An 18,898-nucleotide genomic window follows, 5' to 3' on the forward strand; every position below is an offset into this window, starting at 1 on the left:
GAGTAAAGAAGTTTCTGTTGAATTCCTTATTGAATTTATTGGTGACTTATCTTATGTGTGACTCATTTCTCCTGTCACAGCAAGAACTACGATGCCCAGAATGCTTTCTGGAGAGTGGCTTGCGCAAGTCACTAGCGTACATCCCCTTTTCGAGATCCCTTGTGCCTCCCTCCCTCCCTCTCCTCCCTGACGCTATGCCGGAGCTGCCCTATCCAGCCTGAGCTGGACGGCCAGCTCCGCCCGCTGCCCAGGAAGCTGTGGGCTGATGTTAATGTACTCGGCAAGATTCAAGAGTAGACACAGAATTATCAGCAGCTGCTCGCTCAGCATAACAAGCCGTGGAATGAACTTGTCTGAGACTTGAAGAGGGCAGCAGCAGCGGCTATATTCCGTTACTCTTCTTCTTCTTCCCAATAACAAAGTGGATTTTAAGCCTGAGCGAACACTGCAAGATGCTGCTCGTCTCTCAGCGAGTCGAAGCACCTCGCATGGAGCCGCACATCTCGGTATGTAGAATCCCAACTTGGTTTTTTAAAACAAAAATCTTCCGCACGGGCTTTTCTGGTGGATAGGTCGACTCAAAGATTGAGAGAGCGAGAGAGAGAGAGAGGCACAGAGAGAAAAGCCTGATCTTTAGCTGGTCTTAGCTGGGAACCTCCAAAGGTTGGGAGAAGCTGAGGTTGGGCAAAGGGGAGCTGCCCTTTCACAAACAGCGTTGCGCTGCGAATAACCCGAATTAATTCAGAATAAGGAAGTTTGTCGTTTTTAACAGGCGATGGTTTAATTTTTTTTTAAAGCAGTGAAATCTCAGTAGGTTTCGCCAGCTTCAGTCCCCCCGGGGCACTCGCTCCAGTGACATTCACTAAATATTGCGAAAGATGTGTGTGTATATATATTTCCTGTTTTTGTCTATTGTGATCCATCTCGGCGTCTGGCACCTTTTTAGTTTAACTGTGTAATTAATAATGTTAGCAGCTTCCGACTCAAGAGTGAAGCAGAGGGGGAAGGAGCTGGAGTCTGATTTATCCGGGATTAGTATTGACTGCACAGGGATTAAAGAGGATTTTTATTTTTTAAACTAGCAAACTCTCTTCTATAAACATTGTTTTTTTTTGCTCTTTCTCTATCTCTCTGGCCGGTAATTGCCAAGTGGCTGTTTGTGGATGTGTATTTTCTAGGGGTCTTTTGAATGTGTGTGAGTTTGAGGGAGCCAGTCCCGGGATTTCTGCAGCTTGTAACAAGCCCCTCTTTGTCTCTCGTTATCAGTGGGGTGTCATCCAGGCACTTGTCTGAGGCGGGGAGGTTACCTGGGAGAGCCGGTCGTGAAAAGGATTTAAATGTTTTTTTAAAGGAATGAAGGCTTCTAGTTAATTTTAAATTTCCTGACACTCACACGCACACACGAAAGGGATGCGTTTTTGTTGTCAAACTGCAGCGGCGCTTTTCTATTTTTTTTGTTTTGTTTTCTTTCTGGATTACACGCAATTGGCGTTTAAGAAAGCAATTTTTAAAAAAAATGTGAAGATAATCTTTGGCTGTGAAGTTAGATCACGGCGAGCTGGTTGATCGTTCTGATGGATCATTACCCAAGGTTAACACGAGATTGACTTCAGTTTGATTTCTCGAATGCAAATAATTTCTAGACAAGAGAATAATTGTGTTGCAGATGTTTCAATGACCGCCAATGCCTGTTAACCACTGTATTTTTCATCAGTTCTTAATTGCAGTATTTGGCATTGGTTTAAAAAACAAGGAAAAGGGGCTGCTGCTGAAATAAGGGGGAAAGTGGGACGAACGGGTTCATATTAAATCCTCAAACTTGTAGATAGAAAATCGACCCCCTTTTTACATTAAAAAAAAGCAATATTTGTAAGCGGCTGGTGGCGAGGCTAATGGTGTCAATGCGGGGCCAGTTTATGGTAATTAAGTTCTAAATGGACGGCACGCTGACGGAAGGGGAGCCGCGGAATATAGTCACAGATTGAAGTTGGAAAACTGATCACTTTTACTTATCCATTCAACCATGTGACGGCGGTTTTGCTGTTTCCGTGCGTGAGGCTATACCCTTGTCTGCACGTCACATTTACTACCAAGTTTCTCTTGCCCCTCAGGAAACCACGCGGAATCGGAATATGGACTCAAACCCTTAAGGGGACTATAAAATATTTTTTTAAAAGCGAGTCACTGTTTTAAAAACACGCCCCCCCCTTTTAGTTTTGGATACTGATTTTTTTTAAGCACAGTATGGAGTAAGAGTTTGGGGTCTCCTTTTTGATGTTTGCAAGAATCTAATTTCACTTTTTAAAAAATGATTTCAATAATTTGTAAGCTGATTTTTTTTAAAACAAAAATCTGCCTGAGATGTATAGAGGGGACTGTGAAACTGAGCTGAAATTGAAGGTACATAACCAGTGCTGCAGCCTGAATATGCTGATGTTTCCGTATAATCGTCTGTTTTATTGTCCCTTGTGTATGAAACGCTATTGTATTTTTTTAAAGTAAGCAGACGTTTGCATTAAGCCAATGCTTAGGATCGATCGATGCACCTTGGGTGTTGCGAGATGTAGGCAGCCTTTTCAAACAGTACAGGGAAAGGGAAAAAACGGTGCTTGTGGATTTATGTTAAACGAGAGGAAAGGATCGGCCCATTTCTCTCTCTCTCTCTCTCTTTGCTCCATCTCCTGCCTCGCGCTAGCTGAAATTAAGCAGCTGACCTGATAACTGCAGCATAAGAGGCCATACGTGGAGAGGGGGACTAAATGGCCTTGAACCTAGCTGACCAGCTGTTTTCTGCCAATAAAAGAAAGATCTGAAGATCCAAGAAGGGTGGCAGCATTGCTCGGTGCGAACAAATATTTACTAAACATAGGGGTTATGGGCCCTGTCTCTGGGACGATGCGTGGGAAGCAACGGCGCACTGAACACACAGCTCCAATTTAGGAAGCATGACTTTTTTTTCTTTCAAAAAAAAATAGATGTAATGTTTTCCTGCTGACGTGCATGACGATTGCAGAGTTGTGTGGGTTGAAAACGTCACTGATCTTCCAAATGCATTAGGCGGAAGTATGTTTCTACTGTTGCTTAGCTATAGTCAACAAATAGACTGCTTTGCAATGTCAATATTTCCCCTTGTTTGTGTGTCTTGATTATATTTTAGCTCTTCCTGGGCTCTGATATGAACGGGCACTTTTTTTTGGACAAAATAATATCAAAGATGACTTTAACTCCTTTCACGGGTCAGTGCTAACTGAAACAGGACAGTCAGTCTGTGGAAAGTAGTTTGAGAAGTTTCATAAACCGAATACTAATGAAGTACCGTGTTTAAAGGGTTCCCTCTCGCACTGTTAGACAGGAACTAGAATGTGTGATATGTGTGAATGTGTGTAGTTAAAGGAACAGTCTCGTGTGTGGGCGAAAATGCTGTTTTAACGGCGAACTAACTGTAATGTTCCAATGTGTTGACTTCACTTCTTCCTATGGTGTTGACCAAAATTGCGCTGAACTTTCATCTGTTCTGTATTCAAGTACAACAGGGAACAATCGTGTTTGCTCCACTCCAGTGACACTCCAGATCCAGTGCTATTGCTTCTTGCTTTACTTTTACTGAGATGTATTCTGTCTGTTCTTAATAGCCCAGTGCGGGAAAATCACGTTCATTCTTAGCCACGAGAATTTATTTGCAATCAGGCCCCCTATTCCTGGCCCGCTGCCAGTGGCTCGGTCAACATGTTGACAACGATCCACCAACACCCCCCGCCCCTCCATATAAATGAATCAAGCAAAGAGGGTAATTGTCACAGCTCTGGCGGGACAACCAGATCCCACTAGTTATTTATATATAGTGGCCAAACACAGCAATATGCATTAACATCACTGGCACTACCTGGAATCTGTCTCTAGGGGACATCTTCAATCCACTAAAATTCCCTCACTGCCACAATGTACCATATATTCTATACTATGTACATTGTATGCAATGAATGTAATGTATATTACATAGACATGGGTGTCAGCTATGACTCAGTGGGTAGCACTCTCACCTCTGAGTCATAAGGTTGTGGGTTCCAGTCCCACTCCAGAGACTTGAGCACAAAATCTAGGCTGATACTCCGGTACATTACTGAGGAGTGGTCTGCCCTCTCAGGTGGATGTAAAAGATGTCATGGCACTATTTCAAAGAAGAGCAGGGGAGTTCTCCACAGTGTCCTGGACAGTATTTATCCCTCAACCAACATCACTAAAACAGATGATCTGGTCATTAATACATTGCTGTTTGTGGGACCTTGCTGTGTGCAAATTGGCTACTGCATTTCCTACATTACATCACATGAAAAGACTACACTTCAAAATACTTCATTGGCTACAAAGCACTTTGGGACATCCTGATTTCATTAAAGGTGCTATATAAATTCAAGTCTTTCTTTTATATGTTGTATTGTAAGCAGAGAGCTGTCACTATTTTAAAAATAACTTGCCTCTGGATTCTGGCAAAGAACTTAACTGTGCAACTGCAGATATCTCTGGGCTTTAGCATGGTCACCACGTGACGACGGGAAGCTCAAAGAATCCATTCCACCCCATCAGCACGGTACCTTGTTATCACCTGGTGCTTTACTTAACAGACTGGCCATTTGGAGGAAGACTTGAGTTGGAATGTCCAGTGATGCCGGGGCTGGAACCAATGCATGGCACAGCTGTGAGCCATGAGTGTGTGAATTGTGGCCATTTGTTTTTTTTTTGTATTCTGGGTGGCATAAATGGGTGCAGGATATTTTCCTCCTGTACCCTTGTACAACAAAGTATGTGTCCGACAGTAACATGATCCCTTCCATCTTATGTCCTGCTTTGGGAGCAAATTGCCACTTGAACAGTGTCTGAGATTAAATTCAGTTGGTGTCAATACTAGGAACTAAATTAGACGTGACATGTATAAGGGGGTATTTGTCACAAAGTTCAAGATATTTTTTATGTGTCTAGACAGATAAGAGATTACAGCATTGCTGTTAATGTCATGTAGTTGTTGAGAGGCCCATGAAAGTAATTTGCTTTTCTATAAATTAAATCAGAAATGTTTTTTTCAGGTTTTGATTGTGTCCATCAGTATGTTATGCTTCTGAACTTCAAAACTGAAAATGGTGATAAGAAAAATGAGTCAGGAAATTATTTCAATGCAGCAAAAAAGATTCAAATGAAACCCTTTCAAGAGTAAAGCTTGTTGACTTGTGTTGGGATTTTTGTCGCTGTTACAGTTATAAAGAAGTACAGTGAAATAGTTTAATTTGGTTTATACTGATTGATGTGGGTTTTTGTTGCCACATTCATTTCAATTGGCCCTTCCCTTTATAATGAAGGCAAAGCCAAAACACAATTTACAAATTTGCAGTCTGTTTTGTTCAGTCCCACAAACTATACCAACTTTTCAGGAGACCCAAATCTAGGGACCTTTAAATATAAGATAGTCACTAATAAATCCAATAGGGAATTCAGGAGAAACTTCTTTACCCAGAGAGTGGTTAGAATGTGGAACTCGCTACCACAAGGAGTAATTGAGGTGAATAGCATAGGTGTATTTAAGGGTAAGCTAGATAAACACACCAGGGGAAAAGGAATAGAAGGATATGTTGATGGGGTTAGATGAAATAGGGTGGGAGAAGGCTCATATGGAGCATGGACCAGTTGGGCCGAATGGCCTGTTTCTGTGCTGTACATTCTGTGTAATTCCCTGAATACTTGCGGCCTGATCCCTTTTCTGGTGATATGTGTATAATCCAGCAGACATGTAGTGTGAACAACCTGCCCACCTAATCATGACTGTTTCCTTGTGATTTTTTTTTACTGGATGGTATGACACCAACCATCATTCTAATCCTCTGCATCTTGTCAAATGTGTGTCCCGAGCCAGACCTCAGTCTTTGTGTCTTTCTCCTGAATGTTTACATCGACAACTATACCCCAGAATACTGGCAAATCAAGCTTTTTTGGGACGTTATGTAACGAGAGGTAAAAAATGAAATGCACCAGACATAGAAAAAAATAACAATGTCACCCCTTTGTCTAGTTTAACCAGTACCATTTAAGTTAAATGGTAGATGTTTTTCTAATTTTGAATGAATAATCATGTTTGATGGGTATAATTACAAGATCTGAGTAGAAAGGATAGGTGTTTCTCCGGACAGATACAATGCAGAGAGCACGCGTAGACAAAGCCATATGTCACTTGCTAGGAAGAGAAATGATCGATGAACATGGGCTGGTTACTATGGATCACCATAATAAACCGGTTCCCCTGTCACTCAAAGGTAACCTTGGTAGCACCGCTGAAGTGCGGGATTTTTTCTAAAGTAGCAAAATCACAGACTAATGCATTTTGCCAGGCACGGAGCTCTTGTGTGATGCTTCTGACTTCGAACACCAGCTTTGAATCAATCACTTAGGACAGAGCAAATCTACATGGTCTTGAAGGTTATTTCTGGCTTCGAAGCCCGAAAATTGAATTTGCAAACCTTCTGCCCTGACACCTTTTGCTAATCTTTGACCCAACTTTTCACTTCTTGTGTTATTAAAGGTCAGATTAGCATTAATATTGCATTGCAAGAAACTGGATTAGCTTTTGGGAGAACTTTGAAATTCTTCTAACTTAACTCTGGCTACCGTTTGACATTCTACAGCGTGCTCGGTTGCTGCTGTGTGCTGCGTGCACCTTGCTCTGCAGTGAACAGTTGTGAGGAATATTGTCCCAATGGAACAGGCTCCGCTGCTGCCCGTTTTTTCTCACGCATTACGCCAGTGAGAGAACTTGTACCTTTTTAACGACGGCATCCATACTACACTCGAAATCAAATCAAATAAACTTTCTTTGCTTCTATTTTCTCAGCATTTATAAACCAAATTAAAAGTCGAGACAGTCTTCACAGAATTCACAGCATTCGCCTTACTCCAGCGCAAAACACTCCTCACAGTCAACATGCGATCACAAGGCAACAGTGGCATGGTTTCAAAATCCTCTCAAAACTGCATGTGTGTAAAAAAAATCTGAAAAATACATTTTAAAAAAATCCGTCTCAGTGGATTCCCTCCCTATCCCGCTCGTGATTTTTTTTATAGCGCTGACTCAATCGTTATTTTCCCTCAACATTTGCTAATCCAAGATTTGTCTGCATTCAAGCAGTAGAGATGACTAGATTATTGATGTCATTTTAAAAAAAAACGTTTTAACCATTCCTAACGCAGTCCTAAGAATTTTTTTTTTTAAAAGTTAAGTTAGTCTTAAAAAAAACACGGGGGAGAAAAAACAAGATTGTTGGGGCTCTTTGAATTTGTACACGCATTCTCTACCAAACAAATTTCTAGGTCAAACACTTACTATACTTATCTGGAACCTATTACTGGTACCATATCTCTATTAACAGTCTGCTAATTGAATTACAGCCATACGCACACTGTGTGTTCAGAGCACTAGTTTTCCTTGAAGATAATTAGTTGAGAATGACTCTTGGAAGTTCTGCTGATTAGGTAACAGGAGATGTCACATTGGAAAGATGCACCGCGTGCCAAAGGTTAAGAGCACATTTTCTTCGTCCTCGATGAAGCCGTGTAAGACTGCCACACGGAGGGCCTTGTAATACGCTGGTGATGGGGTGGTCTCCAAATGTTGCTTCGATTCCTAAAAATTAAACCGGAAATGCTGGGAATGCGCAGCAGGTCTATCAGCATCTCACAAAAATTCAGGTCAACATTTCAGATGTAGACCCTCGATCAGTGCATTTTGGCTAGTCGACTCGATTTCTCTTTCTCGGCTCAGAGATTTTGTAGCACTTTTTACCTTTTTCCTTCGTTAGATTCCTTTTAGTTGTAGCAACATTAAAATCCTATTTCAGTCCTAATTGAAGTCCAGTTTCTACCCAGACCAAGTTGGGAAATTCCAAGAATCAGGGTTTAATCGGCTTAAGAACATTGTCTTTTGAGGTCTCCTACTTTGTTTTTATTGGTCGTAATAGCTGTAAAAATGTGTGAGTTGACCTGCGTTCTGCCCGCAGTTCATGGCATGAGATATGTACAAGAATGTACCAGCTATGCCAAATCCAATTTCATCTCTACCTGCATCGGCGGTTAATCTAAAGCAAGTCTCCCCGGTATGACTGTTGGCTGTGTGCTGTCACCATAAGGAAAAGCAATCAATGGTCAGAAATTAAATTCCCTGTTGAACTTGTCAATAGGACTTGGGGCAGCCTCTTTTTGAATCCTTTCCACAGAAGAAGGATTTTTGACTCAGTTAACAATATCCATTTAAAAGGAAAAAACCGCACAGCAGCTTTAAATACAGCTGGGACTATTTTTGATAGTCCTTAAATTTCCCAGATTCCTCGATGTGATTGGCTGGGAAGTAGCAAGAGAATGTTGCCGTGCTGAATTTTATCTGACGGCCCAAAACATTGTTGTTTTCTTTTCCTGCCTCTTCTCCGCTTCCAAGATCACATAAAGAGCACTGGAAAAGCGTAGACGTCTAAATTGAAAATTCACCTGTTCCAGTTGATTTATGGATTATTCGTGGCCGTCTGATTTCAGTTAGGGAGGGAAAATGTCTTAATGAAAATCTGCCCAACATAAGTTTTTAATTTATCGACTCCTCTAATGTTTGTGGCAAGAAACGTCCTTGGATACCAAAATCTAACCTAGCAATTTGGGAGTGCATGCAGCAGGCTAATAGTCACTTGTTCCATGTCTTTTAGCTAACAGGACTACAGCAGCGAGAGCAGCATAAGGTTCTAATAAATCCAAATTGCCATTCCACACAGTTTGTTTCTCCAGCTGCAAAGAGCCCATTACTGCTGCTTGATATGTCCCTGTAGTTTCCTCCTATTTTACTGTCACATGTGGTCGAGTCTGGCACAGAGGAAAAAAACATGTTTAAATGCGGTAATAAAGGTTTGAAGCAAGTGCTCTTCTTACTATGTTAAATGACCTAGATTTCCAAATTCAAATCGAAGCTAAGGCTCATTACTAAAGTGAAAAATGTCAAAGCATTTAAAATGTAGTATTAAAGTATCGAAGCAGGACTATAAAATCCCTCTTCATGAGTCCATTATTTCAGCATTGGTTGATTTTTTTTTTAAAAACTACCTTGACTTTTTTTTTAAAACCATAAAAAAACGAATGGATCCTCAAAGGCTGGAGTTTTGAATTACATTCTGCAAAACCCTCCTTCCAGGTTAGAAATGGGTACAAAGAGATCAGATGTCAAGGATGCAGATAATCTGCTAAATCTTTTTAAAGGTCAATTTCTTTGAAGTAATTTGCAAGCAGGTTACAGCCAAGCTCGTGTAAAATCCTAGTTGGGTGGAACTGACTGATTTGCAGTTGGAAGTTAAACTGTTGTGAAAATAAACGGGTGCATCCCAATCTGTTGTGTTTAAAGTATCTACTGCTCCTTCGCTGCAGACTTCACAAATGCACGGATAACAGATTCTCCTCCACTTCCAAATCCTGTTTTATAAACTAAATTTAACAAAGACATCATATCCCTTTTGTTACAGAAGGGAACGGGGATAGTAAATTGTCTGCCATGTGGAGAGGCGGAGTTTTAGGTGACCCTCAACAATGACCCTCCCCCCGCCCACCCATCCTCTTTGAGGCAGCATTCATCAGTGTTCCACCGCACAGTTTATTTGGGCATCTTCATTGAATCTGTTGAGCTTACTCGATTCTGCAATTGGGAGAAGCAAACCTTTACCCCCCAGTATTGTGAATGAGGAGAGAAATGCTGTAAGTGTTAGTTGAGAAAGTCAGTAAAGCAAGTGCTGGAAAATGCTGGAAAAACGTTCCTACGAGTTGCAATGAGCAGCTGTGTGGCCTTTGCACCTGATAAAGGAACTCCAAGTCCTGAAGGATTTGTGTTATCCGTGCCCTTCTGTTAGGCTAACAAGTATCACATCTGCCATAAATCGTTCAAGGTTTAAACTGGGCAGCAAAGAATCCTAGCAATTCGGCCAAACAATAAGGAGGGAATAGGCTGAGCACTGATGACTTGCACTAAATGCATTCAACATGGTCTTCTGTGTTAAAATGGAGAGAATATAAAATGTAGCCAAACAAAGCCATAGATCGTATTTAGCTGTCTTGGCTAATGGCAGCTTAAACCTGATTGTCACTAAAAAGGGAAAGGACAGAAGATGCTGATATACATTAAGTGGATGATAGATGGGAGTATGGGCTCGCCACGTAATAAGAGGATAAATAAAAAGATGTGCTGAAGACAACTTACGACTGTTTGTTATTTGTCACTTACACTGTCAGTTCAACGCGTATCTGCTTTTCCCCAGAAGGCTGTCTAATGGGATCTTTTCGTGCAAATTACAGGCTGTGCTGACCTACTTCGGTCTTGTCCCCGCAGGGTGTTGCAGGCTGCAAGAGTGTATTGTGTCGAAATAAACAATCAAAACGGGGATTGGGCTGTTGCTGTTGTTACACTACCTTTAATTAGAAAGCACAGCTCCTTAGAAATGTTATGCTAATAAATATTGAATGCAATGAAAACGTCAAAGAGTATTTAATTGGAGTTGCAGTATTTCTATTCGAATCGCTCATATTGGCTCAACATTGTTAACTTGAACTGCAAAATCTGTGGATCCAATTACATCTAAAGTAATGCCTCTGAATTTGAGGATTGTGAGTAATTTGTCTCTATACTCGGCCTATAAGTACAATCCACGTACAACAGAATCGGGTTGAACTACGTTTATGAAATTATCCTTGGTTCTCTTCCCAAACGTGGAAATCAATCTAGAACAAAGACCAATTCATTTAGATGATATTAAGCTTCAAGCACTGCAGCATATTAACACTGTAACATATATCTTTTTTTCATTCAAGTGACTTAAATTACGAAATGTTTGGCACATAGCTCCGGTTCTACATGTACAGTCCTTGTTAAGATCATTTGTGCAGTTGCAGATGTCGAAGAGGTGCTTTTGCTTGTTTTGAAATGTAAATTGGTTTTCAGTACTGGAAGGCTGATTGAAGTGTGGAAAATTCCAGCCAGATCTGATCAATGGCTTTGTTATGAAGGAGGTGTGGAGCTGACAGAAGCTGCACTACCAAAGCTTGTAACAATTTGGCAAATTTGCATGGAAAACAATTAGATAAATTTGTGTCGCTGCCTTGGGCCTCCACCATCAGCAATGAGATTTGCCTCGATTCCTGGACTAATTAGGCGAATGGTTTGGCAAACCTGGAGAAAAATTAGCCAAGCAAGCTTGTGGAATTTCAAGCATGTGGTTAACTTTTAACTTCCATTCTGCGGTCCGAAACCTTTGTGGAAGCTACTTTTGTCCTTTTCATATATCTAGTACTTTACTGTGACCTCTATTTCATACTTTGTTAGTCTGCTGTCAGGCTAATATGTTGTACCCGTAGCTGCTTTAAAACTATTCAGTGTAAACACCTCTCCTTCAGTCACACTAACTGTTCGCTGTTTAGCTGAGTGGCAGCATGTTATATCAGACCTATCAAGATGAGAGATCTTTTCCTTTCTCCTAGTCTTCTAAGCTTGTCTTTGTGGCTTTTTTTGCAAGCAAAACTGCTGCTTTATTTCGTTGTACAAACCCGTTAATGAATGAAGACAATGGGCATTTACTGTGATGTGTTACTAAACACGACAGAATGTAAAATTGTTATCAAGTTGTGATAAATGTGAGCACATTTATTTCATTTGAGGAATTTTATCCAAACAACACATGGACCTTTTAAATCAGTTTAAAACTATCTAAAGAGCAATCTGTTTTCAATGTGGTGACTCCTTTTGAATTAAGTTTTTTAATGTATGATTAGTCTGTACTCCTGTAGATACAGATGGTTAATTCAACAGTATTCTTATTTTTATTTGATTAAATGTATTGTGCTTTATGGTGAGAAAGAACTGGCCTGTCAGTATCCAGCCCATACGAGGACAGCAGAGGTGGATCTATAATAGTGTCAGTGAATCTGTTTTTTGCAATAAATATAGCTTGATAGGTCGGCAAGAGTGATCCATTAGCGCGTGCCTTTCATAGATACTTTCAAAAGGTTAATTTCAGTGTAGCAGGTGCTCCTTAAGGGGAGGAAATGAAAATATTGTTTTGTTATTTAGCAGCTCTTCATTTTATATACTTAGCTGAGTCTGGCAGTGATTCAGATTGTGTGTGTGTCTTTTGTGTGTGACAAAACTGGTATTCTGTCTTGAAGCCTGCATTGCACAAACTGTGCTCCCTTTGTAAACTGAAACAAAGCTGAACACTGTTATTGTTTTCTCTGGTTCACTTCTCTGTGATGTAGTGGCTGCAATAAAAGTGCCTTTGTTTCTTGGTCCAGCATCTTTCAGTAACCAACCCATTTTTAAATGCCTTGTTTCGCACTCGGCTCATTTTCTTTCGTCCCTGGAATGCCGTGGTGTCTCCGTTTGGGTGGGCAGGGGGCGGGAGAGGAGAATGTGGATTTAATTGGAAAATACTTCTCAGTGTGCTTGTTTGGTATCAGTTTTTAAAAATATATATAATATGCTGGGATGCTTGCTAACCAGAGAAGTAAACTGTTTTAGGTTGATGCAGACGTGGCCTTGGTTTAACGTCTCATCCTGACGACTGTAATCTCATCCATATTGAGATTACAGTGGTCAAGATATCTTGACCACTGTAATCTCACTATGGATGAGATTACAGTTGTCAGGATGAGACGTTAAACCCAGGCCCCGTCTGTCCTCTCAGGTAAAAGATCCCATGACACTATTTCCAAGACCAGCAGGTGAGCTCTCCCGCGTCCTGAAAAATATTTATCCCTCAACCAATGTCACTAAAAACAGATTATCTGGTCATTTATCTCATTGCTCTTTGTGGGACCTTGTGCACAAATTGGCTGCTGCGTTTCCTACACTACAACAATGACTATGCTTAAACAAAGTACTTCATTGGCTGTAAAGCTAAAGGCGCTATATAAATCCAAGTCTTTTTTCCTTCTTTCACTAACTGTAGCATCACCTGAGGTTTGAGACACCCCACTAGGAAAATCCTTACAATTTATGTTGAAAGTAGGCTACCTAATATCCAACCCTTTTAGGAGCTATGCCATCAGAGGCACAGGTTCTGCATTCTATCTCCCCACTGCACTTTCAGGGCAATTGAGCACTTTGGGCTGCCCACCTGAGATGTTGTAAGTCAAAGACCTAATTTACATACTATATTCCAGGCTCAGCAATCAAGACCGTGGAAGGCTGATTAATGGAATTGCCCATGTCATCTCCAACCGATACATTTATTACATATATCTGTGTTTACACACTCTGCATATACACATAACAATAGAACACAATCTTTGCATACGTTTCTGCTAACAGGTGATACAAAAAGTGAAAAGAAAGAACTTGCATTTATATAGCACCATTCATGGCCTCAGGATATCCCAATATGTTTATGGCCAATGAAGTACTTTTGAAGTGTAGTCACTGTTGTGATGTAGGAAACATGGCAGCCAATTTGTGCACAGCAATGTGATAATGACCAGATAATTTTTTTTAGTGATGTTGGTGGAGGGATAAATATTGGCCAGGACGCCAGGTAGAACTCACCTGCTCCTCTGCTGAGGTTGATGAACATGATGTGGAGATGCCGGTGATGAATAAAATTGCTGGACTATAACTTGGTGTTGTAAAATTGTTTACAAGAGGTTGATGAAGGGAGGAATATATAGAATAAAACCTACTCTTAATTCAACATTGCTCAATTCAACTTATCTGATTTACTTTTTGCACTAAATTCCTACTTTGCTGTGTGATTTGCATTGCTTAATTCAAATTATTGGATAATTAGTGCAAACATGACTTGGAATTATCAGGAGTAGACTACAATAAACTACCATTTAAAGCAAAGCAAAAAGAAAAGTACTGCTAATCATGTAATTAAGAGAATTATTATATGTGGCAGTCTTTTCTGTTTGTGCTCTGTGTGTCTAGTTGTTTGTGTTTGAATGTCCTTCAGTGAATAAATCCCTTCTACGTGCTGGCGTTTCTGGATGAAACTTGGGCAGCGGATTCTTATTAGAATTACCATGGGTTGAAACCTATTGCATTCTAGATTGAAGATCAAGGTAATCCACTCCAACAAAATGTAATTGTTGTAACACCAATGTAACCTGGATGACTCAGTAAAAGTGCTGAGGTTTACATGGGTGGAAAAGAGCTTGGACTATGTAAATAGTTAAATAACTTTGACTTTTTACACTCCTGGATAGGATAGAAGAAAAAGCTTATCATCTGATGTCTCTCACTTTTGTCTCTCTCACGTTTGTCTCTCTCTCTCTCTGTGCCTGTGTGTGTGTCTCTGTGTGGTGAGTGTGTGTATCTCTCTCTTTGTGCTTCTCTCTATCTCTGTGTGCCTCTGTGTGTGTATGTGTGTGTGTGTGTGTGCCTCTCTCTCTCTGTGTTTCTGTTTCTCTCTCTGTGTTTCTGTTTCTCTCTCTGTGTTTCTGTTTCTCTGTGTGTTTCTGTTTCTCTGTGTTTCTCTCTGTGTGTTTTTGTTTCTCTCTCTCTCTGCCTCTCTCTCTCTGCCTTTCTCTCTGTCTGTCTCACTCTCTGTCTGTCTGTGTCCCTGCCTCTCTCGCCCTCTCTGTGTCTCTCTCTGTCTATCTGTGTCAAGCTCTCTCTGTCTCTCTGTCTGTCTCTTTGTCTCTCTGTGTCTGTCTCTCTCTGTCTCTTTGTGTGTCTCTCTCTGACTCTGTCTCTTTTGGTCTCTCTCTCTCTCTCTCTCTGTCTCTGTCTCTGTCTCTTTGTGTGTGTCTCTCTCTGTCCCTGTTTCTTTGTGTCTCTCTGTCTCTTTGGGTCTCTGTCTCTTTCTTTTATCAGTACTATTATCTTTTAGTACTCCTATAAATTTTCCTCTTTTGTTAAGCTGCAAAGATGCCATCCTACTGGAACTTGTTTAACTTGGATTGTGGGAGACTGGTGTCTGGACGGCAACTCTCCGTATTTCCTCTGCTAAATCTGGCTTTTTTTTATTCCCGGACCAGTATCGTGGACTCACAAAAAAAAACAAGTGGGTCCATGGTTCTGCTGCTGGCATTGGAGAACCACATTTCACAGTGTAAACATAGGGAACTAAACATGTGCCAGTGTAAAAATGCCTTCAATATTCTCCCCTCGCCTTGAAATTAGGACTCATTGTATAGCTTTCTATTCTGGCTTGCTTTTTCCCAGAACCTCAAAACTGTGAGACACATTTGGGAGTAATTTTCCCTTCAGCGCCCAGGACTTGCCCGATTTTCATCCCATTGAAATACAAAATATACGAACATACAAAATTGACGGGTAGCTGGTCCATCAAGCCTGCCACACACCATGATGGGGTCGGAGCATCATGACTAAATACTTCTCCTCCCCCCAACCCCCTCAACCATGTAATCTCCTGGGAGAAGCAAAAAAACAGAGAAAAAACCCAGGGCCAATAAGGGAAAAAATACTCTGTAAAATTCCTCTCTGACCCCCTCAGGCGATCAAAACCCGTCCAGGAGATCACATGGACCAAGTATTATCTATAAAGACACTTGCCTTCTAAATCAAAGGAATGAAAATCAGACAGGCTCTAGAAAGAGGGGGGGGGGGAGGTGGGATCTGCTTCACCAGATTTAGCCTAGGTGGTGACGGTGTAAATTTAACCCATTATCTCCCTCAGTCTTTCCTTCCCCCTCCTCCGATAATCAAGCTTTTAAAACCCATGTGTCAACCAATCACTACTTCCTGATTTATCCTATTGCTGTTTTACTCCTGCATTCTGGGCCTTGGCCCTTCACCTCGGTCTCACAACGTTAAATGAAGAAAGTGTGCCCAGCAGTGTTTATTATTGAAGTCTTCCTGCTAACCCGTTAGTCCAAATGAATGGTCTGACACCTGAGGTTTAAAGTGATTAAGCGCTAATGGAGTTCATTCAAAACAAAAAAAAATCACTAGCTGTTTAACCAAAGTGCCCTCAGCATTAATGACTGCTGGTTCATAAGCTGTTGTTTGAACAGCACCGCACGTAAAGGTATAAAATTGGTTCTTTTAAACATTGCTGTTGCTAAATTATTTCATTGGACGTCAGTACTGGGCTGGAGACTGACATTCCTGTGAAACTACTTCTAATGCGAATTTATCCAGAGACTTGAGGGAGTTATATGAACTGAAGTGGGCTCAACATTGTTTATCTTTTCTCAGAAATATGATGTAACCAACATGTAGAACTCCAACTGAATGGATGTCTTCCAGCCAAATCCTTCTTTTGTTAAAGATGTCTGGGTGTATTAAAGCATGCTCTAGCTATTCCTAGACATTCCAAAGGTCTTAATATCAAAACATATTTTGATGTTTCTGACATGGTGAAAGTTCATACCAGATGCCTGATCCTTTTTTTTTATGCCACTAATCCACACTCTAATGTGGTTCTTCTAAACTTGCGTAATGCTTAAGAGGAGAGATGAAAACTCCTGGGGTTCAATGCTGAAAAATTTGTGCACAGATCCGATCCTGATTCCAATTGTTGCCATGTGAGATTCCCTAGTGAATTCAGACTGGGTCCCCACCTCCAACCCTGCCAGTAGGACTAAGAGGTCATTTGTAGGAATCTGATGCAAGCTTGGGAAACCAAAACTACATTCCAACGCTGAGTTATCAGTGAAAATAGGAGGCAATCAAAAACCAAATATGTTTTCTCCCGCCTACTCCCATAAGATCAGGTAAGTTACAGAAATATCCTACATGTTGCTGTAATTCCAGTCATTCAACAACAACACCTTGCATTTATATAGCGCCGGAAAACCTCCTCAGGTGTAATCAGAAAACAAATGATACCTAGCCAAAGAAGGAGAGGTTCAAACAGGTGACCAAAAGCTTAGTAAAAGATGGAAGGTTTTAAGGAGAGTCTTAAAGGAGGAGAGAGAGGTAGAGAGGTTTAGGGAGGGAATTCCAGAGCTTAGGGTCTGGATAGCTGAAGGCACGGCCGCCAATGGTGGGGCAAAGGAAGTCGAGGATGCACAAGAGGCCAGAATTGGAGGAACGCAGAGTTCTTGGAGGGTTGTAGAGCTGGAGGAGGTTACAGAGATATGAAGGAGTGAGGCCATGGTGGGATTTGAACACAAGGATGAAAATTTTAGATGTGAGGCATTGGAGGGCTGGGAGCCAATGTAGGTCAGCAAGCACAGGGGTGATGGGTCACTCGTTACCCACCAATATGTTGAGAGAGAGAAAATGGTGCGTCTGTACAGGATCACCTGAGACACCTAGGCATACCCGCTGTTTTTTTTTTATTTGAAAGAGGAACAACTTGGCATAAACCTGAACTTATCCCAATTTGGGAAAAATCAAGGTATTAGCAATGAAACCTTAAAAAAAACTCTTTTCAGCTCTTCAGTTTGCTTTAGGCTTTGCACGAAATGAGTACAGATGTATTCTGGAACTGCAGTATTTGCACAAGTGCCAAGCAATTTTCATCACCCAATAATTTATAATTTTAAAAAGCCCAGGTTCAAAAGCAGACTGCCCAGCATGGCTTCGGAACTTGAAAGGGAAAGGGCGTCTCCATGGGCTAGAAGGCCCTGATTTACTTTGGGAGGATTCTGAAGCTTATTTTGACGAGACTTGGCTGTGATTCACTCTTGCCTTTTCGAATACCAGCGACTATGACTGTTGGTGGGAGGAGATGATGTCATGCCACCAGCATGTTGCACAGTAATGTATATGAGCTTCTAATTGCATTTAGCTTTTTCTGCATCTCGGGTCTCTGCGAGTATAAATGGCAAACAAACAAGGGCAAAAAAAATGTCCAAAACCCAAGTGAGGTGTTGTCATTTCTTTTTCGCAATTGTGTATTAAATGAAATCCAGCAGAAGAATTAATTGTCTTGTCCCGTCACATACCCACCTACTAACATGTTTTAATCCTGTTGATTTGTTTGCCACTCCCTTTTTATCTAATAAGTGACTAACCATTTCAAGTTGTAGACTAAAAATTAAAGAAGTGGGGGTGGGGAGGGAAATACCCTCTAGGTTTACATAGGAATAGGAGTAGGCCATTTGGCCCCTCGAGCCTGCTCTGCCATTAAATTAGATCATGGCTGATCTGTATCTTAACTCCATTAACTCGCCTTGGTTCCATATCCCTCAATACCAGTGCCTAACAAAAATCTATCAATCTCAATTTTGAAGTTTGGGGAAAGAGAGTTCCAAATTTGCACTACCCAATTCAGTTCTCTCTAGCAGTTTAATTTAATAGGTGTTAATTGGATTTTTTTTTGATTCAGGAGCCAGTAAAAAGCACACGAGATCCGAATTATGATCGTCAGAAATGTCTATTTGGACTGCCTGCCGAGATGATTGGTTCAAAATACCCTATTCTTCCTCACATTCAGTTCTTCAGATTCTATATTTTATGGACAGGAGCAATTCAGTTGTCATTTGTGCAGGGAAGCAATGGTTCTCAACACGTTTTGCTGTTTGACAAATCAGAATTTTAAAAAGGGTGACTATTGCACCTTCTGCAATTCTTACGGTAAATTGACTCGCATGCGTCATTATGAACGTTTAAATCTGATCTTTGTTTACAGCATTTTGTAAAGCAGCAGACACTTGAACGATGGGGAAATTTTTCAAATAGGACGTTGATTAATAACAAGATTATTTGAGACAGGAGCATGCACTTATGACTAATTATTGCTGCCTTCACTTACTATAAGCCCATTTTATTAAGTTAAATTGTATATTTTTACCAGCTCTCTCCATGTTTCAGAATTTTTTTTTCAACCATGAGGTGACAAAAAATTATAATATCTGCTTGTGTTTTTAATGTTTTTAATTATAATATCTGTAGGCAGCAGCTGTGGCTCAGTGGGTAGCAATCTCGCCTCTG

At 40.8% G+C, this 18,898-nt stretch overlaps 1 protein-coding gene across 1 annotated transcript in view; it reads left to right on the plus strand.

Moving 5' to 3' along the window:
* The first annotated feature begins 233 nt into the window (after positions 1 to 233).
* The window catches only part of LOC137333120 (mastermind-like protein 2), a 100,029-nt gene continuing 81,364 nt past the window's right edge, over positions 234 to 18,898 (plus strand). Inside the window, exon 1 of the mRNA XM_067997269.1 lies at positions 234 to 506. Within this exon, the coding sequence (XP_067853370.1) occupies positions 453 to 506 (54 nt within the window). The 5' untranslated portion in view covers positions 234 to 452. The remainder of the gene's footprint in view (positions 507 to 18,898) is intronic.

This window comes from Heptranchias perlo, chromosome 15 (genome assembly GCF_035084215.1).
Source record: "Heptranchias perlo isolate sHepPer1 chromosome 15, sHepPer1.hap1, whole genome shotgun sequence".
Taxonomy (NCBI): domain Eukaryota; kingdom Metazoa; phylum Chordata; class Chondrichthyes; order Hexanchiformes; family Hexanchidae; genus Heptranchias; species Heptranchias perlo.